The sequence below is a fragment of the Mus pahari genome, chromosome 12, assembly GCF_900095145.1.
Source record: "Mus pahari chromosome 12, PAHARI_EIJ_v1.1, whole genome shotgun sequence".
NCBI lineage: Eukaryota > Metazoa > Chordata > Mammalia > Rodentia > Muridae > Mus > Mus pahari.
The window spans coordinates 9620953-9646825 of record NC_034601.1 but is presented as its reverse complement, the minus strand read 5'-3'; the positions used below and the strand labels follow the sequence as shown (position 1 = coordinate 9646825).

Sequence of the window (25873 nt, the reverse complement as noted above, 5' to 3'; positions counted from 1 at the left end):
GAGACAGGGTTTCTCTGTGTAGCCCTGGCTATCCTGGAACTCACTCTGTAGACCAGGCTGGTCTCAAACTCAGAAATCCACCTGCCTCTGCCTCCCGAGTGCTGGGATTAAAGGTGTGCGCCACCATGCCCGGCTTAGCTAGTTTTCTTGAGTTATTCTATAAGCTATAGTTAATATTTCCTTTGCTCTTTTTATTTACTTTAATGGTCCTACTATGTGGATATGGGGTCTAGGGCCGCATGCATATACAAGGATGCCTCTACTAGGTCATCGTATCTCTGACCTGATGCTTCCTGTTTCCTGGAATCAGATACTAGCTATTTACAAGACACCTTATTGTAGAGTACTTAAACAGTGTTTGTTCAGTTGGGGGGAAATTGGCTCAGTTTGGAAACTTCTTTGGATAGAGTTATTTTTAGAAGTAACAATAGTTTTTCTATCTATCTATCTATCTATCTATCTATCTATCTATCTATCTATCTATCTATCGACAAGGCTTCAACTGTGTAGCCCTGGATGGCCTGGAACTCTTTATGTATATATAGTCTTGCTGGCCTTGAATTTAAGAGACCCTCCCCTCCAATTTTCCACCCCCTTTCCTGTGTGTCTCCCAAGCACTGGAATTAAAGGCATGCACCACTATACCCAGCATAAGGCGAATTATTTAAAATGAGGATACTATGATTTTGATCCAAGATTAATAATAAACAAAAACAGGGATTCAGTGAGACCTTAGGTAGTGTTCTGGCTGGTCTTTGTTTGTTTGGAGACATAGTGTCACAGTGTAGTCCAGGCTGCGCTCCCTCACTATCAGCCAGGCTGACCAGTAATTTGTAATTCTCCAGTCTCAGACTGCTTAGAACTGGCATTTAGGAAATATACTGAAGCAGATCAGAAGAGCTCTACTTATTGTATGAGCTGTGACACAGCAACATGTGGGATAGTCATCTAGGTGCTCCTTAAGGAAGATGATATTCTTGGAGGTATTCCCAAGGTAGATGTCTCAAATGCAAATTAAAATGCTGTTTTTTTAAAAAAATTATTTTAAAACTTTTTTTTATAATTTTAATTATTGTACTAGTTACTTTTTGTTGTTGTTGTTTTGTTTTCGAGACAGGTTTTCTCTGTGTAGCCCTGGCCTGGAACTCACTCTGTAGACCAGGCTGGCCTCAAACTCAGAAATCTGCCTGCCTCTGCCTCCCAAGTGCTGGGATTAAAGGCGTGCGCCACCACGCCTAGCCAAAGAACGTTTTATAAAGCTACTTAGGGGGAAGAACTGTGGTGTTTTAAGTAAATGAATAGTCCCAGAAGCTATGGCTAAAGACTGTCTTTTGACTTTTGGCCTGCTTTCTTGTGGGTTGTCATGGTTACGCATCTGCATTATGTCTCTGCTGGCCTGAGGATTGCCTCAAGTCTCACTGACATGTGTGTTATCTGTTTCAGAGCTCCAGCATTGACTTCCTGGCAAGCCAAGGATTTGACTTTAATAAAGTGTTTTGCAGTGGTAAGACTGTCTATGGGACTTAGCTTTGTAGTTGATAAACCTTCAAAATCCTTCAGAAGTAAATCTCATTTTGCTTGAGAATTACCATTTTTTTTTTAAAAAGATTTATTTATTTATATGAGTACACTGTAGCTGTCTTCAGACACACACCAGAAGAGTGCATCGGATCCCATTACAGATGGTTGTGAGCCACCATGTGGTTGCTGGGAATTGAACTCAGGACCTCTGGAAAAGTCTTTTTTATTTATTTATTTATTTATTTATTTATTTATTTTGGTTTTTTGAGACAGGGTTTCTCTGTGTAGCCCTGGCTGTCCTAGAACTCACTCTGTAGACCAGGCTGGCCTCAAACTCAGAAATCCACCTGTCTCTGCCTCCCAAATGCCTTTTTATTTTATTAATTTGCAGCTTAATATGTAGTCCAGGCTGGTCTCAAAATTGCTATGTAGTTCAAGGATGACCTTAGTTTTTTTCTGTTTTGAGACAGTGATAGTTTTCATGGGCAGGACTGGACTGCCCCACCTGGCTTGTCTTTAGGTCCTGGGACTCCACACTCACGCCTCAGGCTTTTATAGCAGGCATTTAACAGATTGAGCTATGTTTCTGAACCTCTGTTTTTTTTTTTTTTTTTGGTTTTTTGAGACAGGGTTTCTTTGCATAGTCCTGGCTGTCCTGGAACTTACTCTGTAGACCAGGCTGGCCTCAAACTCAGAAATCCACCTACCTCTGCCTCCCAAGTGCTGGGATTAAAGGCTTGTATCACCACGCCCAGCATTATATTTTGTTTTTTATTAAAAATTTTTTTTGCGTTATATTATGTCTGTGCATATGCCACTTATGTGTGGGTACTCACAGAGCTCAGGGGAGGATGCACTCAGGCACTTTAGAAGACCAGCAAATGCTCGTAACTGCTTCAGCTCCAGTCTCTATTTTTGTAAACCTTGAAAATTCTGAGCTGATATGCGGCGTCTTGAACCGTGACTTGATTGAGGTTGTTCATTCAAACTGTGTAGGACTTAGTCACTTCTGTGTCCAAATGTGGGAATGTTTTCTAGCTTCTACCTATGTGACAGGTGCACATTAATTCTTAACAAAGTATACACATTGTTCTGGTCTTTCGGTCACAGTACTCCTGTAGATCTTACAGTTAGAGTCACCTCATGGGGCGAGGTGTGGTCTGTGTAGTTGGCTGATTGTAATGGCTCACCTTTGGGGATATGGGACTGGACATCATGTTGAGGAGAGATGTGGCTTCCTCATGTCCCATCCTCATTGCAGAGCACGAGGCTTCCTTATCAGGGGGGTGACTATCAGCTCTTTGTAGAATGGTGGTGTTGGAGTGTTGGATAGTAGGGCATAGTGGAATGACTTTCCTTTCCCCTAAATGTTTTGAGAGTGAAGGTGCCAGGGAGTGGTAAGTCAGTGGAAGAACACTTGCCATCATATGCGAGACTGGGTCTTTGCTTTAACTATTGCAAAAAGAAAAGGGAGAAAAAAATATTTGAGAATCAGATGTGGTAGTGGCTGCCTGCCATCCTAGTAGTTGGGAATCTGAGGCAGGTGTATTGCCGAGTTCAGTGCCAGCCTTGGCTACAGAGCAAGAGGTGTTGTCTCAGTAATTCTTTTGTTAGGAGTTCTTCTCAGGACTGCATCAGGAGTTCTTCTCAGGACTGTATCACCGGCTCATGACTTGCAGGCATTTCCTAGGAGCTTGATCTTCGCATGGCCGTTTTTGTATGCCTAATGTGTATGTCTCTTTGCTCAGGGTGGCTTCAGCATCCAACAGGATGATCAGAAATGCCCATTTCTGTGCATTTCTTGAGGAAATCACACTAAGTTGGATTGATTTGTTTGTCAATTAACGTAGCATCCACTGACTATTCTTTTATGTTTTTCCCTCTCAGAGAGAGGTCCCCCTTGCTCTGCATGTCTTTCTTACTTGTCTTTTGAGTTTTCTTCACAGTGGCCTTTTCTGCGAGTCTGATCAGAAGTTCCTTTTATTGAAGCAAATATCCTCTGCTGCTCCTTTGTGCTCTCACCCATAAATGCTCAAACAGCACCAGTGCCTTACTGATTGTAACAGTGACTGAATGCACTTGCAAGCACATTTCATGATCACTTCTCTGTTGATTGTTTTTTTTTTTTGCAGTATAGTTAAAATATGGTTTGTATATGATAGATTTCTCGTTAGTTAAAAGTTTTGTGAATAGATGAAATAATGCACACCTTTAATCATATCACTTGAGAGGCAGTGAATTTGAGGCTAGCCTTATCTACATAGTTAGTTCTAGGACAGCCAGGGCTACAAAGTAGGACCTGACTCAAAAGAATAAAAGCAAACAAATAGTTTTGTGTAAGGGCTGGACACACAGCTCAGAAGTTGAGAGGTTGCTGCTCTTCTAGAGTTCTGGAGTTCAGTTCCCACCACCCACCATCTGGTAGATCACAAATGCCCATACCTCCAGATCCAGGGGATCCAGTGCTCTCTTCTGATCTCTGCAGGCACCTGCATGTAGGTTACAAGAACCTGCACAGAAGACACATATGCATACATATAAATAAAAATAAAAATGTAAAAATAATTTTGTGTGTGAAATTCTTACTTCTCCTAATTTATTCTTTTAAAAATTTTGTGTAGGAATTCCATATCTGAATCAGGAAGAAGAAAGGCAGCTGAGAGAGCAATTGGATGAAAAACGGTCTCAAGCCAATGGGGCAGGAGCTCTGGCAAAATGTCCTGTGTCAATCCCTGAGGATCAGAAGAAGTTTATTGACCAAGTAATGTAAGTGCCTTAACTGACACGAGAGATGCACTAGGCATGGACTGGGGGCTGTTGTACACTGGCAGCATCTGCAGGCACCTAGGTAGGTGTGATGCGAGAGACAGGCTGTAATTGTGACCTATTGGAGGATGTCTGTCTCTCACCTGCTTTGTGTTTCACATGCACAGGCATACACACAAGGTGATGCGAGCAGCAGTGTCTGATTGTGGCAGGATTTCTGTCTTTGACACCAACCTGTGCTTCAAATGCAGAGGTGTTCACACAAGTGTGAATGTTAGTTGCAGGCTTTAGTTGTGCCATATCTGAATCCAGACAATAACTGCACATTGCATCACACCTGAACCTGTCTCATGCGGGTCTCAGCAGGTGTGCAGATCTGTTTGTATTTACTCTCTTGTTACTGGGATGGTCTCAGCAGGTGTGTAGATCTTCCTGGACCAGAGCTTGCTAGAATGTCCCATATATACTTGTTTCTCGCAGTGAAGTCTTTGACAAACAGGTGTGCTCTGGGAGGTGTATCTAGTCATATATAGGGTAGCTACCAGCATGATAGCTTTATTAGAAAAGCTAGTATTGGCGAATTCTTTCTTAATATACTTACAAATTCTGTGTATGTGTGAGTGGTATACACACATGTATGTGTGCATATGCACATGAGGAGGTCAGAGAAGAAGGTGGGGTTGGATATCCTGCATCGCTCTTTATTTTATTACTTTGAGGCAAATATTCTTCCTGACCCTGAAGCTTGAATCTTCTGGCTAGGCTGGCAGTCAGCACACCGTAATGATCCTCCTGCCTCTGCACTGCTCCCCACAACAGCACTGGGCTATGGCTCCTTTGCTAAGCCTGGCTTGTGTTGGTGCTGGGATCCTCACTTCCCCTCGTGGTTGTGACTCTTAACTAGCCTCTACAGCTCTAAAATTGATAAATTGTTTGAGAATTTGTTATAATTTTGCTAGTGTCACCAATAATTTCATCCAAAGGACATGTCAAAATATACCTGTTCTCTTTGGTTTTGATTATCTTTTTTATTTGTTCAGAATGTATGGAAAGAGAACCTGTAAGCATAAGAAATATGTTCTTGGGGAGTGCTTGCGTATGATCTGCAAAGCCTAGGGTTTGGTCCCCAGCACTGCATGAATTGGGTATAGTGGTGCATAGCTATGCTCGTGGTACTCGGCAGTGGGGAGGGAGAGGCAGGAGGATCACAAGTTCAAACCATCCTCACTATATAGCAAGTTTGATGTCATCTTGGGATATATGAGACTGTCTCAAAGGAAAAAAAAAAACTAGACTGCTTCAGTGTGTGTGTGTGTGTGTGTGTGTGTGTGTGTGTGTGTTCTAGAAATGGAAGTCCTGCCTCTGCACATCTTTGACAGGTGCTCACCCCCTGACCAGTATTTATATTGCTTTAAATGTATCTATTGCTGATCATTTTGAGTCTAGGTTTTGAGTACAGTCACTGTTCTGATCACTTCATCCATTCAAGGCACTGATGGCCATTGTCTGACTCTTACCATCAGAGAGAAGATAGAGGATTTCCTACCGAGTGAAGAGAAGAGGAGCCTGGAACTTGACCCATGCACTGGGTCAGTTGCTTGTTTGTTGCGAGCATTCCTTTTTAGGAGAGGAGGATTTCTGCCTTTTGATGCACATGGGTGTTTGTTTCTGTTTCATTTGTTTGTTTTTTTGCGACAGGATTTCTCTGTGTAACAAGCCCTGGCTATCCTGGACTCACTTTGTAGACCAGGTTAGCCTGAAACTCACATAGATGCACCTGCTTCTGCCTCCTGAGTGCTGGGATTAAAGGCTTGTGTCCTCAAGCCTGGCTTGGATGTGGTCTTTTTACAGCATCATTATTGTCTATCTGTTGCACAAGCCTTTAATCCCAGCACTTGGGAGGCAGAGGCAGGCGGATTTCTGAGTTCCAGGCCAGCCTGGTCTACAGAGTGAGTTCCAGGACAGCCAGGGCTATACAGAGAAACCCTGTCTCGAAAAACCAAAAAACTTGAATGCTAACTGTAGTACTACCACAGCAGGAATGCTTGTCTTCTGAGGATCAGAATGAATACTTTGTCTGCAACTTAGACTTTAGGCTGTGCCCAGGAGCAGCATTGTTGGCCTGGAGGATAGCTAAACAGACGGGACTCACTGTCGGGCCACCTCTGTTCTTCTCTGCAGAGGAGAACACAGGTCATCCATCTTGTGGGAGGGCATCTCAGCATCTTCCCTGCCTCACTCTGGCGTGCTTCACAGAGGTGCCAGGATGCAAGCAGCTGTTCTGAACCCTCCATGCAGCTGCAGGGAGCAGTAGCTGATCATAGTTCTACCTAGTCTCTAAAAGCAATGTAGTAACGTTAAAATTTTGATGAAGACAGACGATGAGTCCTTCTACCTCGGAAATGCCTGTGATGGTTGTCCATACCTGTCTGTTCTAGTGAGGGCTCTAAATTAAATCTTTCCCACCCACTGATTGATCAGTTAAGGTTCATAGCTCAGTCCTTTTCTTTTGTTTTATAGGTTCCAAAGAAAACTTATTTATCAGACTTTGAGTTGGAAGTAAGTATTTGAATTAGATAAAAGAGTGCTTTCTACTCTTTAAGCTCTCACCTTTCCTACTCTCCTCTCTAGCCTTCCTTCCTCTCTCCCTTCCCCTTCCCTCCATGTGGACATGGCCGGCCTCTCTCTCTCTTTCTATCTTCTCTCTTTCTTTCTGTCTTTCTACAATCAAACTCTAAAACCATGGGGTGGGGGGGGGGAGGAGTGCTCTCAAGGACAGAATTTAATAAATGAAGTATAACCTTTGGTCCCATTGCTCTTTAGAATTTTTCAGTTATGGGTCATGTGACTATTATGTCCCCAGTCAGTTCTTAAATTGACTACTCATTTAATTAATTTTCTTTTACCATTTGGTAGATGTCTTAAAACATGTAATTTCCTTTGTTCTCTATATCTTCCTCTCTCTCTCTCACTCTCTTTCACACTAAAAACAAAACAAAACAAAAACTTAAAAAAAAAATCTGATAGTGCTGTGTACGTGAATAATCTTCATTCTATTTTATTTTTTTGTTTTTTTGAGACAGGATTTCTTTTTGTAGTCCTGCCTGTCCTGGAAGTTGCTTCACAGACCAGGCTGGCCTCAAACTCAGAGATCGGCCTTCCTCTGCCTCCCAATTTCCTGGAGTGAATAACTTTTAAACAGGACAGGGGAGGGCTGTAGGCTGTCTTGTTCAACCTCCTCTCTTGTCTCATCCTTACACCTATCTCTGTGCTTTCCATGTCTCTCTCCTCTTTGGCTGCTGCAAACACTAAGGCAGACTGAAGCCCAGCATCCCCTCCACCGCACAAACCCTTCCCTTAAGTCTCTGGAGACTGTTACCACTTCAGTTACAAACTAGGCGTTTGGAAGTAAGATTACCTCTGTGGCAATGGGTTGACTGCATTATAGAATACCAAACATTTTAGAAAGTGCTAAAACCCTAAAAAGTTCGCACAAAACTGGTAACGTTCCTGTGCATTTGAGAGAAGAGGCAGGGAACTAGCAGTCGAGGCGTTGTAAGTAGGCTTATTTTAAAGTCTTTAGTGGTGATTGTCCCATTTTAATAAAACTTTAGTTTACAGCCACATGGCAGCTTATTGAATTCTTTGGGGGTTTTAGCAGTCACTGAATCGTGCACTGATGTGAATTTTTCCTTTTTTCATTTAGGTATCCTAAAGGCATTCATGTTGAGACATTAGAGACTGACAAGGTAACTAAGAGTTATTCAGTGCTCACAGTTAGCTAACAGTGACTGACTGAGGTGTTGTTAGTTTTCACCTTTGCGCTGCCTTCCGTGAGCTGTGACTTTGGCCAGCCACCTATCTTCTCTAAGCCTTAATTTCTCATTTGTATAGTGTGGCTAACATGGTAATCATATGGTAATGTAGCTTATAGCTTTTTTTTTTTTAAAGATTTATTTATTTATTATATGTAAGTACACTGTAGCTTCAGATACCCCAGAAAAGGGCATCAGATCTCATTACAGATGGTTGTGAGCCACCATGTGGTTGCTGGGATTTGAACTCAGGACCTCTGGAAGAGCAGTCAGTGCTCTTAACCACTGAGCCATCTCTCCAACCGAGCTTATAGATTTTAATTTTATTCGTGTAAGTGGTTTGCCTGTGTGTAGTATGTGTACCACATGCCCATGGAGGTCAGAAAAGAATTGGAGATATATGTGTTTGTAGGCTACCATGTAGGTGTAGGGAACTGAACTCAGGGCTTCTGCAAGAACAGTCAGAGCCCTTAACTCACCTTCCCAACTCTACTTACAGCTTTTTGATGATTCAGGCTAGGAGTAGTGGCACTTGCCTTTAATCCCAGCATTCAGAGCAGATAGATCTCTGTGAGTCCCAGGTTAGCCTGGTCTATACAGTGATTTCCAGGACAGCTATGCAGAGATACTGTGTTTCAAACAAAACAAGCAAATGCCAACCAAATACGATTATTTAGTGGATAAGCGGAAGTGAACTTTTTTCCATTTGTAATACATACGTTTATTGTAACCTTTTTTTAATTAAAAATTTATTTTTATTTTATGTGCATGAGTGTTTTGCCAGTACATATGTCTGTGTGCCATGTGTGTACAGTGCCCACAGAAGTGAGAAAAGGGCATTGGATTCCCTGGAACTAGAGTTATAGACAGTTGTTACCTACCATGTGGTGCTGGGAATCAAACTTGGGTCCACTGGAAGAGCAGCCTTAACTGTTATAGTAAATATTTAATCTCAGTTGGGGGTTTCTGCCTCACTTTGATCATTCTATTTAGCATTGGCATCATCTTATAATGTTTTTTGTTGTGCTTGCTTATGCTTCTTTGGCTTATAACTTTTTGGTTTTCTTTTTGGTTCATTGAGATGGTTTCATTGTCAGATGTCTAATAATGTCAGAAATTGCCCTTCAGAGTAATCACAGCACTTTGGAGGCTAAGGGGTTGAATGTTTCCAGAACACTGGGCATTATTTGTCTTTTAGAAGGAAAGACATATAGTTATCAGCAAAGTGGATGAAGAAGAACGCAAAAGGAGAGAGCAGGAGAAGTACACAAAGGAGCAGGTGAGCGCCTACGGCTTGATTCCTTTGCATAAGGAATGATAGTATAGACAGAGCTGACTTCGGTCTGTGCGTTTCTGGATCACAGTTGTTGGATTCATTTAGCCAGCAGATGGCCACTAGTCAAAAGTTAGTTTTGGTTTGGTTTGCTTTTTAAAGATCAATTGGGTGTTAGACAGCATTTCCTGATTCTCCCTCCCCAGTCGCTTAATTTCTGGGATTACAGCAATGCATTATGTTGTCTACCTGAAGTTATTTATTCATTTTTTTTTGTAAATTAACTTGATTGACTTGGAAATTATAACACATCCTGTAAGTAGGTATGGTGTTGCATGGTCTAATCCCAGCATTTGGACTTGGAAGCTGGAGGTGGGAAGGTCAGGAGTTCAAGGCCAGCATGAGCAATACAAGATCCTGATTCTAAAAACAAATTACCCCCACCCCAAAATATGAAGTTATGCGTAAACTGTGAAAGCTGTTAAGGAAGTAATTAATGAGTAGTTTAACAATTGCTTATACCATCTAAAACTTCTGTGTGTAGATTATTTTCTTTATTAAAGATTTATATTTAAAGATTTATTTTTATTTATGCATGCGTGCATGTGTGTGTGTCTTGTGTGTGTCTCTAGAGTGAATGCCACATCTGCTCAGGTATCCTCAGAATCTAGAGGAGGGCATGGAGCCCTTGAAGTTGAAAGGCATTTGTGAGCTACATAGTGTGGTTGCTGTAACTGAGCTCAGGTCTTTTGTAAGAGTAGCAGGTGCTCTTTACCTGTGAGCTGTTGCTCCAGGTCAGAAAATTATTTTGTTTCATTCATTCATTCATTCATTCATTCATTCATTCATTCATTCATGCGTGTGTATGTGTGTGTGTACACATGAGTATATATACCCTTAGAAATCAGAAGAGGCTGTGATATCCCCTAGAACTGGAGATACAGGTGGTGTGGGTGCTAGAATGGAACCTGGGGCCACTGCAAGAGGAGTAGCACTCTTAACTCTGGAAGTATCTCTGTAGGTCCCTAGATTCTCATTTTACATGCAATTAGGGAGTAGTGTAACAAATCCTGTGATAGTAAAGCTATCCCACTTGATTGAAAATTTCATTTTGGGAGCTAAAAAGATGGCTCAGTAGCTAAGATCACTGACTGCTTTTCCAGAGGTCCTGAGTTCAAATCCCAGCAACCACATTGTGGCTCACAACCATCTGTAATGGGATCTGACACCCTCTTTTGATGTGTCTGAAGACAGCTATAATTGTACTCATATATAAAATAAATAAGTCTTTTAAGCCAGGCAGTGGTGGCACATGTCTTTAATCCCAGCACTTGGGAGGCAGAGGCAGGTGGATATCTAAGTTGGAGGCCAGCCTGGTCGACACAGTGAGTTCCAGGACAGCCAGAGCTACACAGAAAAACCCTGTCTTGAAAAACAAAACAAAACAAAACAAACAAAAATCTTTTTTTGAAAAAAGAAAATTTTATTTTGGGGAAGGTTCATTCAAATAAGGAATGCAATGTGCCTTTGTATGTGTGGGATACACAAACACCAACTTTTAAAAACCTGTATTTCTCACTTGTGTGTGTGTGTGTGTGTGAGAGAGAGAGACAGAGAGACAGAGACAGAGGCATGGAGAGAAAGACTGAGAGACACAAAGAGACAGAGAGAGATAGGGGAGCTCACTTGTCCAAGGACACACATGGCGGAGGTCAGTGGAAAGCTTCAAGGAGTGGTTCTCTTGAGACTTTACGGGGTTCTGAGGGGGCACCGATTGTGAGGCCTTTGTGCAAGCACCTTTATTCTCTGAACCCTCTGCAGCCCTTTCTATTTTAACTAGTTCTTTTACTTAGGAGGAACTGAATGATGCTGTGGGGTTTTCAAGAGTCATCCATGCCATTGCTAATTCGGTGAGTTGGCCACATTTGTTTTTTTCTAGTTTTATGGCTAAGCACAGTATTTGAAATGAAGTGTCTAACTGCCACTGCAAATTGCTCACTTGGTTACCCTTGGAATGTCTATCTCGTCTGGAGGAAGAAGTTAGTAACATGGACTGCTGCTGTACAATGTACCAGGTCAGATGTCATCATGGCTGAGTTATATCCAAATCAGTTTTCAGAAAGCCTTGGTTGCAAAAGTACAAAATTACACACACAACCCCATGTATCCCTTTGACACATGAGGTGCCCCCAAGAAACACACAGAAATGCATACACAAACACACTGTGAGTAATGTTTTTAAGTTAGTGTATTATATGTGTGTACATACACATATACACGTATGCATACATATATACACACACACACATATATATTCTATACATACAAAGGCACAAAAATACAGGATTACCCTGCTCTATGATGTCCTTGTATAGCTGCATAGAACTGACTTTCATTAGTCTGAATATAAGAACTAGAAGTCAAGGAGCAAGCAGAGGAATCCAAAGGATACATAATTACAAGTTGACTTCCTCTATAGAACTGTAATTAAATCCCCAAATTCATCTATCATAATCTTAGTAATAGTAACTATGCTGGCTATTTGTGTAAATGTGCTAGAGCATTCTGTGGTAGACATCTTTCCTTGGCCTTCTGAAAGGCATCCACCTTTTGCATGGTTAAACCAGGTGGTGCTCTTGCCTGAATAGTAGGTCACCTGGGTCTAAGACTTTCTTCTCTGTGGGCAGTTGGATCTGGTCCCTTACATGCTGCCCATGGAGACCCTCTCAGAGTTCAAGTTCCAGTCTGTTAACATGGACAGTGGAGAGGAGACTCACTGTGTCCTCATTTGAAGACAGCACAAATGGACAGAGTCGTATAAAAGACCAATAGCTACAAGGAACTCTTACTCAAGTACAGTTAAACTGTATTGAACATGAAATTGTGTCATCCTGGGAGGAGAAAGGGGTGAGTCACTTCAGCAGCTGCTAAGGTCACAGGTACCCGGAAAAGCAGGTTCTGGCCACCCGTTGGTACTGTGCCAGCATGCTTGACAAGCAAGGGGCCTTCAGCTTTGATCCACATTAATTAGCATAAGAATTCAGCTTACTTCCCAAAGTTGAGGCATTTATTTGTTCTCCTTATACACAAGGAGATGTGCATTTCTATTTGCTTAGCTATGCATACTCAGAAAAAATGCAGAAGACATTAATAATACCTTTGAATACCTATGGAGCCTGGACAGATCTGAGAACTGGGAAAATGACAAGCATCTCTAAAAAACACTCAGTTTAATAAAAGGATCTAAATAAAACCGCGTTTCCTAGGATTTAGAAGAAAACAATGAGAAAAAAGTTATGTGTCTTAGAAATCAAGTTATTTCTAATATTAATTTGTTTATTTGCTTGTTTGTTTTTGAGATAGGGTTTCTCTGTCTAGCCTGGGCCCTCCTGGAACTCACTCTGTAGACCAGGCTGGCCTCAAACTCAAGGATCTCTCTGCCTCTACCTCCCAGGTGCTGGCATTAAATTTATGTGCCACCACTGCCCAACTTAAATTTTTTATTAATATCAATAAGCTCTATGAAGCTAGTGGACACATTCATTTATTTATTTATTTACTTACTTACTTACAGGATTGAAGGTGGAATCTAGTACTCTTTAAATTTTTTTTTTATTAAATAAGAATCTATTCATGTGCATGGGTACTTAGCCTGAATGTGTATGTGTGGACTTGGGAGTGCAGCTGCTTAGAGTGAGAAGATTGCGAGACACCTCTGGAGCTGTGGATACTGGGAACTGAACTCAGATTAGTGTGCAGTCTTAACCACTGAGACAGCTCTGGAGCTGCCCTCCAACTCCTCTGGGATATTTATATCACACTAAATAATTATCCAGTCAGTGCAGATCTATATTAACTCTTTTATATAAGTATTTTGGTGCTACTGAGATTTGACCTTAGGACCTTACAGTTACTAGGAAAAAAACCTCTGCCAACTCAGCTGCATCTCCAGCCTCTTTCTCTCTATCTCTGTCTGTCTGTCTCTGTCTCTCTGTCCCTGTGTGTGTACAGAGACACACATGGAGGCTAGAGGACAGTCTCTGAGAATCATTTCTCACCTTCCATTGTGTTTGTTCCAGGGATGAAGCCTCAGGCTTCTGATTTCACACTCACATAAATGTCACAGGAATAATAAAGAATCTCCATGCATGCCTTGGACACTGTCCCTGATGCTAACATCCTCCATTGCTGTTCTGTGATTATGAGAACCAGGGAGGAGCGAATATCGGTATAATATGAGGAAGTAAACTAAAACCTTAATTTGAATCTCACAGGCTTCTCAGCTGAGTCTTCACAGTTCCCCGCATGACTGCTTGTATTTGCTCATTACCACTCCTTGCTCTTGCAGACTTTGATAATCTTTCTTTGTCTATATAACTTGATAGTGTTGATGGATTTTCATTGTTTCTGTTGAATGTCCCTCGGCTGGTCTTCGTTGTTTCATGTTTAGAATCAGAATGTTCTGTTTTGGCAAGAATGCCCCAGAAGTGATATTTATCATGTTGACGTCAGTAGTGGATTGTTGAGGTGCTGTCTACTGAGTTGTTGCTCTGTGAAGTTACTGTTTTCCCTTTGGAGGTAGGAAATATCTTTGGTGAGTAGGCTGTGCTGTTGCACTTCTGTTGTCTCGTACTTGAGAGGCAGAGGCAGGGAGGTCAGGAGTTGGGAGGCCAGTCTAGGCTATCGAGCATGTAAACATGTCATACAAATCAACACCAGACAACCTAGTTTTGTTGTGTTTGTCTTTGAGACAGAGACTTAGGCTGTTCCATCCTGCTGCCTCAACTTCTTCTCAAGAGCTAGGGGTTCAGACATCTACCACAGTGGTTGGCTATGACCTAGGAATTTCTTTCTTAAGATTTACTTATTTACTTTATGTATATGAGTACACTGTAGCTGTCTTTAGACACCAGAACAGGGCATTGGATCCCATTACAGATGGTTGTGAGTCACCATGTGGTTGCTGGGAATTGAACTCAGGACCTCTGGAAGAGCAGAGTCTCAGAGTCTTAACCACTGAGTCATCTCTCCAGCCCTATAACCTAGTATTTTTATTGCTTATTTTGTTGCTCAATTTGGAATAGGTTTAATTGGTGCTTTTTTAGTTTAGTGCTTATGTCCTTTGAACAAGTTTCCTGTTCCATTACTTTGAACATTTCTTGGTGTCATGTTGTGTTTCCTCTGGCTTCATTCTGGAAACAGTGATTTCTTTAAGGTTCCAGGAGAATGGAGTTTTGTTTGTTCTTCAAGACATGGTTTCTCTGTGTAGTCCTCAATTCCCTGGAACTTACTCTGTAGAACAGGCTAGACTCAATATCAAAGGCATGGACCACCACTGGCCAGCCTGGAACATTTATTTTTATCTATATTTGCATGCTACTCATATGAGGTTGCCTGCAGAAGCCAGTAGACCACATTCTCAGATGTCTTTCCTGCTGGAATTACAGGTGATTATGAGCCAGCCAGCATGGATGTTGGGACGGTAAATACTCTTAGCCATTGATCCATCCTCTAGCCTCTAGAATGGATCTTGAAACCAAGATTCTAGCCTGGGGTTCCTATTGTGTTGTCCTGGCTCTAGGTGTCACTGGACACTGCATATACACACAGTAATGTGTGCAGCATATGGTTGGTGTGGTTTGATTGAAAATAGCCCCCATAGGCTCACAAATATATTTGAGTGACGCTATTTGAAAGGAGTGGGAGGTGTGGCTTTGTTAGAGGAAGTGTGTCTCTTGGGGTGGGCTTTGAGGTTTCAAAAGCTCAGGCCAACCCCAGAGTCTCTCTCTTTGCCTTTGGATCAGGGTGTAGCCCTCAGCTACTGCTCCAGTGACATGCATACCGCCGCCATGCTCCCTACCATTATGATAATGGACTAACCCTGTAATTAAATGCTTTCTTTTATAAGAAGAGTTGTGTTGGTCATGGTGTTTCTTCATAGCAATAGAGCAGTGACTAAGACAGTTGTTGACATTTGGCATCTTCCTTCCTCAGTTGCTCTCTCCTTCTCCCTACTCCCTTTTATTTTATCTTGGTCCTCATTGATTAGGCTTGCTGACTAATGATCCCTCCCCAGTGTTTGGATTATTAGAACTGTATGTCCCTATTCTGGGGATTCAAACTCAGATCCTTGTACTTATATAGCCAGCTACTTTCCTGGCTGAGCCATCTCCTGAGCCTGTGACAAGTGTGGTTTTGACTAGACGATGGCCTTTTCTGCAGCTCTTGCAGTTTTTGGTCTCATAGTGTCTAGTCAAGATGCTTTTCTTCAAGTCTTTTCTTCCCAGCTTCTCCTGCATTCTGATTGGAGTCTGCTGCTACAGTGCTTGGCATTTTGACATTGCACTGGGACTCAAGACTTACACCGATACTGAGCCAAAGCAAAGCAAAAACACATCTTGTTAGATTCGGCATTTTTTGTATAAGATTAATTATGTCAAAGAATCAAGTTGGAGCCGGGTACTCGGGAGGCAGAGACAGGCGGATTTCTGAGGTCTACAAAATGAGTTCCAGGACAGCCAGGGCTATACAGAGAAACCCTTCTTGAAAAACAAAACAAATAAACAAAGAATCAAGTTGATGTCTGAGTTTGATGTTGCATACAGAACCATTGAGACTCTGTAAAATGCTTTACTAGTGTTTAATGCTTACACTGACTGGTTTTGTGTCAGTTTGACACAAGCTAGAGTCATAGGGGGAAGTCTCAGTGGAGAAAATGCCTCCATGAGATACAGCTGTAGGGCATTTCTTCAATTAGGGATCAGTAAAGGAGGATCCAGCCCATTGTGAGTGGTGCCATCCCTGGGCTGGTGGTCCTAGGTTGTATAAGAAATCAGGCTGAGCAAGCCATGGGGAGCAAGTCAGTAAGAAGAACCCTCCATGGTCTCTGTTTCAGCTCCTGCCTCCAGTTTCCTGTTCTGCCTGAGTTCCTGTCCAGACTTCCTTTGGTGATGAACAGCAATGTGGAAGAAAACCCTTTTCTCCCCTAATTGCTATGTGTTTATAGTGTTTCATCAAAGCAGTAGAAACCCTAAGACAATGTTTATGTTAAAAATGGAGACCACACATCTGCGGGGTGTGGTGGCGCATGCCTTTAATCCCAGCACTCGGGAGGCAGAGGCAGGCAGATTTCTGAGTTCGAGGCCAGCCTGGTCTACAGAGTGAGTTCCAGGACANCCCAGCACTCGGGAGGCAGAGGCAGGCAGATTTCTGAGTTCGAGGCCAGCCTGGTCTACAGAGTGAGTTCCAGGACAGCCAGGGCTATACAGAGAGACCCTGTCTCGAAAAACCAAAAAAAAAAAAAAAAAAAAAAAAAAGAGTCATCTATCCAGGGCTACACAGTGAGTTCCAGCTTAGCCCAGGGTACTGAGAGTGACCCCTGTGTCAAACAAAGCATAAAACCCATCTTAACCCACTCTTGTGACAAAAACAAACAAGCAGAATTTGCAAGCAAAGCTGGACATGGTGACACAGGCTTAATCTCAGCGCTTGGGGAACAGAAGCACGAGATCAGTAGTTAAAGGTTATCCTCAGCTACATAGGTGTTCTAGGCTAGCTTGGGCTACGTTAGGTCTTATCTCAGTTTCTACTCTCCTAACCCCCAAAACTGAAACAGCGACCTCTCTCTGCTCCCGGAGGAATCACAGGGCTGGGAAATCTAAGGTGGTGTTGTATATTAGTAGGTTTGGTTTTTTAATTTTATAAATTTAATAAAGAATTTTATTTTTAGTGGCTACTAAAATGGAGTATTTTATTGTACTGATTGAAAAGCAAGGAGGGTCATGAGGGTCATTGAGATGGCTCAGTGAGTAAAGGCATTTGCCATGCGAGCCTAGTGGCCAAGGCTGATTTCCCAAATCCATGTAAAGGTGAGGGGACATAGTCCACAAAGTTGTAACCCAGTTTCCTCCTCGGGCATTCTGTGGCTTGTGTATCTGTCCCCTTTACCACCCGCTCAAGTATGTGCTTGCATGTATGAGTGCTCGAGTGTACACACAGACTAATACATTTTTAAAAGAAGAGCAATGGTGTACCATGAGCCATTGGACATAGATGATGTAGGAAATGAAAATGTGTTGAGTTTAACAACATTAGGAAGTTTTTTTAAAATATTTTATAACAATGTTATAAATAAATCTTTTAAAATATGTAGGTTTTAAAGATGTTTTAAGAGTCTTAAAGGAGCCGGGCGTGGTGGCGCATGCCTTTAATCCCAGCACTCGGGAGGCAGAGGCAGGCGGATTTCTGAGTTCGAGGCCAGCCTGGTCTACAAAGTGAGTTCAGGACAGCCAGGGCTATACAGAGAAACCCTGTCTCGAAAAACCAAAAAAAAAAAGGGGGGGGGGGCTGGTGAGATGGCTCAGAGGTTAAGAGTGCTGACTGCTCTTCCAGAGGTCCTGAGTTCAAATCCCAGCAACCACATGGTGGCTGACAACCATCTGTAATGAAATCTGATGCTCTCTTCTGGAGTGTCTGAAGACAGCTACAGTGTACTTACATATAATAAATAAATATTTAAAAAAAAAAGAGTCTTAAAGGTATATATTTGAAGTCAAAGTTCTCAGGATTTCAGATTTTATTGTTTAAAAGTGCTTCAGTCAAACTACTTCCAGCCAGGCAGTGTTCTCTATAGTCTCAGCTTCTCTGGGAGGCTGATGCGAGAGGATTGCTGTAGCTCAGAAGTCCAGGGGCAACTTGGACAGCATAGCAAGACTTCTCTAAAAGACCAAAACCAAAACCAAGAAACTGCATCAAAATTTTGAAAATAGCAAGACTAATAGAAATGGGAAAAATGGAAAAAAAAAATCACTAAGAATGAGCATAGTGGCTGTGCACCCATAATCTCGGCACTTGAGAAGCTGAGGCAGGGAGAGCGAGAGGCCTGAGTGGGTTACCTAGGAGCAGCCGGCCTGCCTGGCTGTGTTGTGACTCTGCCTCATCTGAAGCATCTACCTTCCCAGTAATCCTGGGGAGACTCTGACACGCCTTTCCCAACCGTCTTTCCCCAGGGGAAGCTGGTGGTTGGACACAATATGCTCTTGGATGTCATGCACACGATTCATCAGTTCTACTGCCCCCTGCCTGCGGTAAGTGGCTGCAGTGTCAAAACCCACCTGCTTTTCCGTGAGCGCTCTCTGCCTGGGTTGTGATTCTTCATTTCCTTGTATGTGGCATGTTCCTAGGAAGATCTCATATGCTTTTCATTATTGTTTTTTATTATCTTATGTGTCTTATGAGTGTTTTGCTGCATGTATGTGTGCATGCCTGGCACCCGCGGAGCTTCAGAAGAAATGTACTCTAGGACTGGAGTGGCGGAAGGTTCTGAGCTGTGAGGTGGATGCTGGGTCTTCTGAAAGAGCAGCATGTGCTGTTCATCACTGAACTCAGACATCACCTTTAAAATATTTTTCTAGGGACCTAGGAAGATAGTTTGAAAGTACTCTGCACTGCTAATCCAACTCTGCTGTTTTGATAGGATGGATACATGAGCTAAGGGGTTGATGGCTGTCAGGTATTGCTAGAGCAGGGCAAAATATTTATTTCCTCAGTCAATCCTGGTAGTTTTGCTCATTTACTTCTATACATAGGCCACAGGTATCTCCAAAATTAGACTTGGGAGAGCAGGAAGGAACATGGTGCCAGTTGATTGCTACTGCTGAGTACCTTGAGGCTCCCTGGGGACCTTGGTGGTATTTCTGTACTTGGAGCCAGGTTATCTGGGTCATTATCACGTTTTGTTTGTTTGTTTGTTTATTTTTTTTGTTGTTGTTTTTTTTCCCCTCTACTGGCTTTTCTCCCTCACTCCATAACTGCTGTGGCTGTCTCTTGCCCCCATCACTCTGCCTCCACCCTCCTTCATTTTTTTGTCATTCAAAGACCCGACTCTCTGCCATGACTTGAGCCGCAAATACTATAGGTACTCCAACATCCATCCCCAGCTCTGGTCTCTCTCAAGCCCAGGTGTACAGTTCATGCTAGACTCTAGCCCTCAGACGAAGGCATTTTTAAGATTTATATATCTCAAAAGAGATTTAAAAGTGTGGCTCCCCCTTTTTTCTTCTTTCACTGTCTTTAACCCAGTTCTGTTTTCTGTTTCTGCTACTCTGGTTTCCCAGCTGCAGTCCTGTATTTCATGTGAGCTTGAGTCCCGGCAGTCCAGTGCATAGATAGTCTTGATGGCTCCATCACATGCTGTGCCTCATACCTGAGGTCTCATTTACCTCTCTCTGGCTGTCCTTCTCTTCGGAGTCCAGCCTGGATGTGACTCCTTCTCCCCATTTAGCATTCAGTTTGTCTCTTCTACTATACATTGGCAAAATTTTTATAAAATAAAAATTTTTATAAAATAAAAATAATTACGGTAAAGTATTTTTTGTTTTCTATGCTGTATAGTGCTGTGACAACTCTCTAGTCTGCCATTATAACCCAGAGGCTGCTACATTGGACAATAACTGATTTAAAGAAAAAATGAGGAAGTGCCTGTCAACATCCAGCATGAAGTTGGCAGAACACGGATACAGGAATCTTCTTTTTAGGTCAAACAGGTTCTCTCCTTTTGGGGGGAAAGCACATACACACACAGGCGCACACACACATTGGTGGATGAAGAACTTGGTGGTTCTAAGAACTTTATTCCTTCTCCCACAGTTTATATATCCTAGCAAAATCCTTCAAGCAATATAAAAATTAAAATGTGGTTACATTACTGGCAGGCTGCAATTTGCGGATATAATCAAAGGATCATTGATTTTTTGTTACTTATCTTTAAAAGTCTTCTTATAAAACTTAAAAGAATCATAAATCTAAACTTTTTAAAAAAGATTTGTTTTATGTATATGAGGACACTGTAGCTATGATGGTTGTGAGCCACCATGTGGTTGCTGGGAGTTGAATTCAGGACCTTCAGAGAGCAGTCAGTGCTCTTAAGTGCCGAGCCATCTCTCCAGCCCAAATCTAAACTTTTATATATACAAAGCAATCAATCACTTTTACTTTAAGTCTTCAAGGTGCACACCTACTCATTAACAGTTGTTTATTAAATTATATCAAGAAGATGAGGGCAAAAATAGGTACAAGAGATTAATCATTGCCTGGATCACAGGAATGCCAGCCAGTGCTAGTCGGGTTGCCATTGTTCTTGTCCCCTGACCTCAAAAATCCTTTGCTCAATTATCAAAAGTGTGCCGTTCTGAACTTTAAGTTGTTCCCTTAGATTTTCTTGGTCAAAGCCACAAACAAAAGCATCTTAACCTAACTTTACTAACAATCTGCATCTCTTAGTTCTTTCTGAGGGTGGTGGTTGAATCACTAATCTGCTGCAGAAGCAGTGCTTGAAGAAGATCAATCACTGTTGTAAAGCCAATGACATTGCCCAGTGAGGGGCTGGAAACCCCCTTAAAGTTTTCCTGCAGTTCATAGATTGTGGGGGATGTGATGACGTGAGGGCAGGGAGCAGATGCTTCACAGCAGCATGAAGTCCTCAGGACACACAGTCTCGTGGGCACTTCCATCATGCCTGTGGTAACTGCTCGAGCAGGCCACAGTCCATGAGTTCTAAAGCTGTTCTGTTGTTCCTCTTGCATAGCCCCCAGCAGGTGATCCAAATTTGAGTTTTGTGGCTCTAGTTTGCCAATCCATGGGTATTAGTCAGGGTTCTAGAGGAACAGAACTGATAGAAAGTCCAGGAATCCAGTAGCTGTTCAGTGCCAGAGGCTGCATGTCTCAGCTGGCCTTCAGTACTTGCCAGAACCCTTAAGAAGGAGGCTCTGATGCCAGTGAAGGAGTTGACTCGAGCCGGTAATAGCAAGAGAACAAAGAGAACAAAGTTTCCCGCTTCCACGTCTTTTATGTGGACTGCAAACAGAAGGCGTGGCCCAGATTTAAGGTGTCCGCTTCAAAAAATCAGGATTAAAGGTTTGTCTTTTCACCTCAAAAATTCAGAGTAGAAATGAGTTGTCCCACTTAGACGACTTAATTTAAAAAAAAAAAAAAAAAAAAAAGCCCCTCACAGGTGTGCCTAGCCACTTGAGTTTTAGATAATTCCAGATGTAGTCAAGTTAACCAAGAATGGTCATCAAACTATGCTTTACTTTTATGTACTTAAAAAAAACAAAACAAAACTTATTTTAGGGCGAGTGTGGTGTCTCAGTGGTTAAGTGCACTTGCTGCTTTTTTAGAGGTCCTGGGTTTGTTCCTGCCCGTTAGTGGCTCATAACTGCTTTTAACTCCAGCCTCCAAGGGCACGTGCAAAAATGTAGTGCCCATAAACTCACCCATATACACACACAAATAAAAATAAATGATTTTTTTCTGATGCTGCAGAGGCCAGAGAAGAGTGTTGAACTCCCTCAGACTGGAGTTGCAGATATGTGCAAGCCACCATAAGGGTGCTGAGAATTGAACCTGTGTCCTCTGGAAGATGAGCAAGCGCTTTTAACCTGGAGCCATCTCTCTAGCCCTGAATCTTCTATGGAGCCCAGACTGCTCAGGTTACAACATGCTCTCTGTCTCCTGGCTCAGTCCTGCTTCACACTGCTGTCAGTCTGGACTCAGCATTTGTTGCTTGCAAGTTTTGGCTCTCTTGATGTTTGCTAGGTCATGTTGCCCCATTAGCTCCTGATGGTCTTTTGGAAGAGAGCAGTATGCTCTGCCACTTGCACAGTGGGTCTGTTGCTGCTTGTCCTAGGGCTTGGTCTTAACGTACCACCACTTCCATGACAACCCATCCATCATTCTCTAGGATGCAAGGGTTCCAATGGAAGTGATGACCAGACATTTGCATTTTCTGTCTACGGAACTCATGGTTGTTTTCAGTCATTCATTTCATGCTAGCCATGGAGAACAAAGGAGCAAGGGTTAGGGTTACTGATGTCGCAGTTACCTTAAGGACTGAGGGACCATATTTAGTATTGTGCTTCTGGTATTCTTAATAGCAAACAGACAGGCACATGGAAGTCATTAAGTATTGATTTAACAAATGAGTTGTCTTCTGACTGCTGCTTTTGTAATCCTCTTCACATCACTGACCCTGTTTAAGATTCTCAGGTAATCCCACATTGTTTCTGCATCTAGTTGACTCTTTGGAGTTGGACCTGTCAGGTTGTATCTGATTGCCTATGGACTCTCTGCTAGGCTCCATGTTCCCTGGTAGGCTGATGTGGGCTCTGGCAGGCCCGGGTTTGTGTGCTTGCTTGCTTCTGCCTGCTCTCCTTTAGCCTTGCTCCATGTTCTCAGTCTAGGTCTCCACTTAACCCTTTCCTACCACAAAGTTCTTCTCTGCTTGCTGCCTTGCTAGAACCTTCATTGGCCGATCCTCCAGGGCTTTGGGGGTTCCTGGTGCCTACGTTTTGTTCTGTATTATATGGCACAGCCCCTTCTCCTAGGTGATAGTTCTGAGGAAGATTGACTTCAGCTTGTGTGTGATTGCTCAGAAAATGTGAACTTGAGGCTAGTCCAATTCAAATTCTACCAGTGTCTTAGTCAGGGTTTCTATTCCTGCACAAACATCATGACCAAGAAGCAAGTTGGGGAGGAAAGGCTTTATTCAGCTTACACTTCCACATTGCCGTTCATTATCAAAGGAAGTCAGGACTGGAACTCACACAGGGCGGGAACTTGGAGGCAGAGGGATATTACTTACTGTCTTGCTTCTCCTGGCTTGCTCAGCTTTCTTGTAGAACCCAGCCCACAATGGGCCCTCCCCCCTTGATCACTAATTGAGAAAATGCCTTAAAGCTGGATCTCATGGAGGCATTCCCTCAAGTGAGGCTCCTTTCTCTGTGATAACTCCAGCTAGTGTCAAGTTGACACATAAAACCAGCCAGTACAACCAGAAAGCAGGTGATTACAGTTTTATCTCACTAAGGGCCCTGAGGTGATTTAGTATTCATGCATGAATGCACAAATGCCTTTTTATCCCCTGCATTATCAGAGAGGAAAAACATGGTTCTTTTATTTAGCTATGGAAAAAATGACAAGAATAAGAGACAGTCTATTGAAGATGGTAGAATAGTTACATTTCCTGCCACCATATTTAAGTTAAAAAACATTTATTTTATATTTGTGTATGGGTGTTGTCTTAGTTAGGGTATCTAATTAAACACTATGACCTAAAAGCAAGTTGTGGATAAAAGGGTTTATTTTTGGCTTATACTTCCATATCGATGCTCATCATGGAAGGAAGTCAGGGCAGGAACTCAAATAGGGCAGGAACCTGGTGGCAGGAGCTGATGCAGAGGCCATGGATGGTGGGTGGATACTGTTTATTGGCTTGCTAAACATGGCTTGCTCAGACTGCTTTCTGACAATGAACGCAGGACCACCAGCCCAGGCATGGAACCACCTACAGTGGGGTGAACCCTCCTCCATCAATCACTAATTATGAAAATGAATTGCAACGGGATCTTTTGGAGGCATTTTCTCAGTTGAGGTTCCCTCCTTTCAGATAACTCTAGTTTGCATGACAAGTTGACATAAGACGAGCCAGCACAGTCTTGCCTGTTTTATTGCTGTGAAGAGAAACTGATCAAAGCATCTCTTAGAAAATAAAGTATTAAAGCCGGGAGTGGTGGCGCATGCCTTTAATCCCAGCACTTGGGAGGCAGAGGCAGGTGGATTTGAGTTCGAGGCCAGCCTGGTCTACAAAGTGAGTTCCAGGACAGCCAGGGCTATACAGAGAAACCCTGTCTTGGAAAACCACACACACAAAAAGAAAATATTTAATTTGGGGCTTGCTTACAGTTCTAGAGTGTGAGTCTGATCACCATAGTGAGAAGGAAACAGGCATGGCCTTGGAGCAGTAGCTGAGAACTTTGCATCTTGATCTGCAGGTCATTGCTGGAATGGGTGGGCTTTTGTAATCCCAAATTCCCGTAATACATCTTCCCCAATAAGGCTTCACCTAATCCTTCCCAAACAGTTCTGCTAACTATGGACCAAGCTTTCAAATATATGAGCCTATGGGGGTTATTCATATTCAAACCACTAATGCCTGTGTATGTGTCTGTGCACTACATGAATGCCTGGTACCAACGAAAGCCCGAAGAAGGCATTGGGTCCCCTGGGACTAGAGTTAGAAAGAGTTCAGAGCTGCCACATGGGTTCTGGGAATTGAACTCCAGTCTTCTGGAAGAGCAGCCTGTGCTCTTAACTGAACCATCTCTCCAGCAACTGGCACCGTATTTTAAAAATGTGAATGTAAAGCTAGTCAGTAGCTTATCTATAAATCCAGAATTCCTACTCCAGGATGGAAGGTGGAGACGGGAGACTCCTTGGAAGTTTATGGGTGAGGCAGCCTGGCATATGGTGAACAACAAGAGACTCTGGCTCACATGTGTTGGAAGGAGAAGCTTGACATTAGAAATTGTCTTTAGATTTTCACACATGTGCTGTGGCAGGCTTATGTGCAATGTGTGTTTGTGTGTGTATTATATATATATATATATATATATATATATATATATATATTATTTGCACAGATATACCAAGATGAAAATAAAAAGAAAGAAACCGTGTCTTGTTTTCTTATGGGACCTCCTGATACTTGAGCATGTCTTTGTAGGCATTAGTCCAGTATTCTTTGTTAGTCCTGGAGGTGGCCATAATTCTGCTTTTCTCTTGTTTGTAAAGCTTCTTAGTGGTGTTGAAAGGTTAACAACGGACTGTAGGGCATTTTTTGTTTGACTTACCTTAGACCCTTGCTCATTGATTCAGTGACAGCCATTGGGAAGCTGGTGTGTATTTCAGGCTAAGTACAGTCTTGTGTTTACAGGCTTGTAAAGCTAATTGTAAATGGCAGCTTGCTGTGAAGCATGAGCTGACTAAGGGGCAGGAGGGTCACTACCCAGGCTAGCATGGCAGTTATGTATGTAAGTGGGCAAGTTCAAAACTAAAGTGCTCTCATTTCTGCTCTAGAATTCCAACATCAACCTGTAGAACGAGTAATCTAACTTGAGTACTTGCTGTCCTCTCAGAGGCTCACTGCCTCTGGCTGCCAACCTGGGCCGAGTCCTGGAAGCTTCTAGCCTCCCAACAATCTTATCTAGGCCTAGCATTTTTTCAGCCTCTGAGACTTACTGCTCAGTAAGTTCACCCTTTCTAACCCTTTCTGAATTCTGGCTGGCTGGTTCAACTCAGCTGTTCTGGCTCAAACTCTTCTCCAAACTGACTGATTCAATCTGGCTTCTCTCCTGAATTGCTCTGCTTGGCCTCAAATTAATTCTGGCAATCTGTTTTTACTCTTCAGGCTCCTTATTCTTTGGCTTGATCTGTCTTTACCTGCGTCTAGTTTGTGCTGTCTCTGCAACCTGTCTCTCTATAAAACTGTCCTGGTAAAACTGCCTCCTCTCTCTGTACTGCCCCTTAAGTAGCTTCCCTTACCTCTCTTCTCTTGCAAGTTGGGCATATCCTATTCTGTCAGATCTTTCTCTGATTCATCATGTTGTCTGCTACTCAATTAGATATCACTTTCAAAGGTGGGTGTTTCTACAAACTGTACCTT

General features: G+C 42.6%; 1 protein-coding gene across 2 annotated transcripts in view; it reads left to right on the top strand.

The window, feature by feature from the left end:
- Parn (poly(A)-specific ribonuclease) overlaps positions 1–25873 on the top strand; it is a 130427-nt gene that overhangs the window by 5834 nt on the left and 98720 nt on the right. The window contains exons 6-13 of one of the 2 annotated variants that reach the window (XM_021209166.1): positions 1444–1504; positions 4143–4287; positions 5811–5876; positions 6808–6846; positions 7994–8036; positions 9301–9381; positions 11229–11285; positions 18384–18461. In XM_021209166.1, the coding sequence (XP_021064825.1) occupies positions 1444–1504; positions 4143–4287; positions 5811–5876; positions 6808–6846; positions 7994–8036; positions 9301–9381; positions 11229–11285; positions 18384–18461 (570 nt within the window). The remainder of the gene's footprint in view (positions 1–1443; positions 1505–4142; positions 4288–5810; positions 5877–6807; positions 6847–7993; positions 8037–9300; positions 9382–11228; positions 11286–18383; positions 18462–25873) is intronic. The other variant, XM_029544747.1, reaches the window with a different exon arrangement.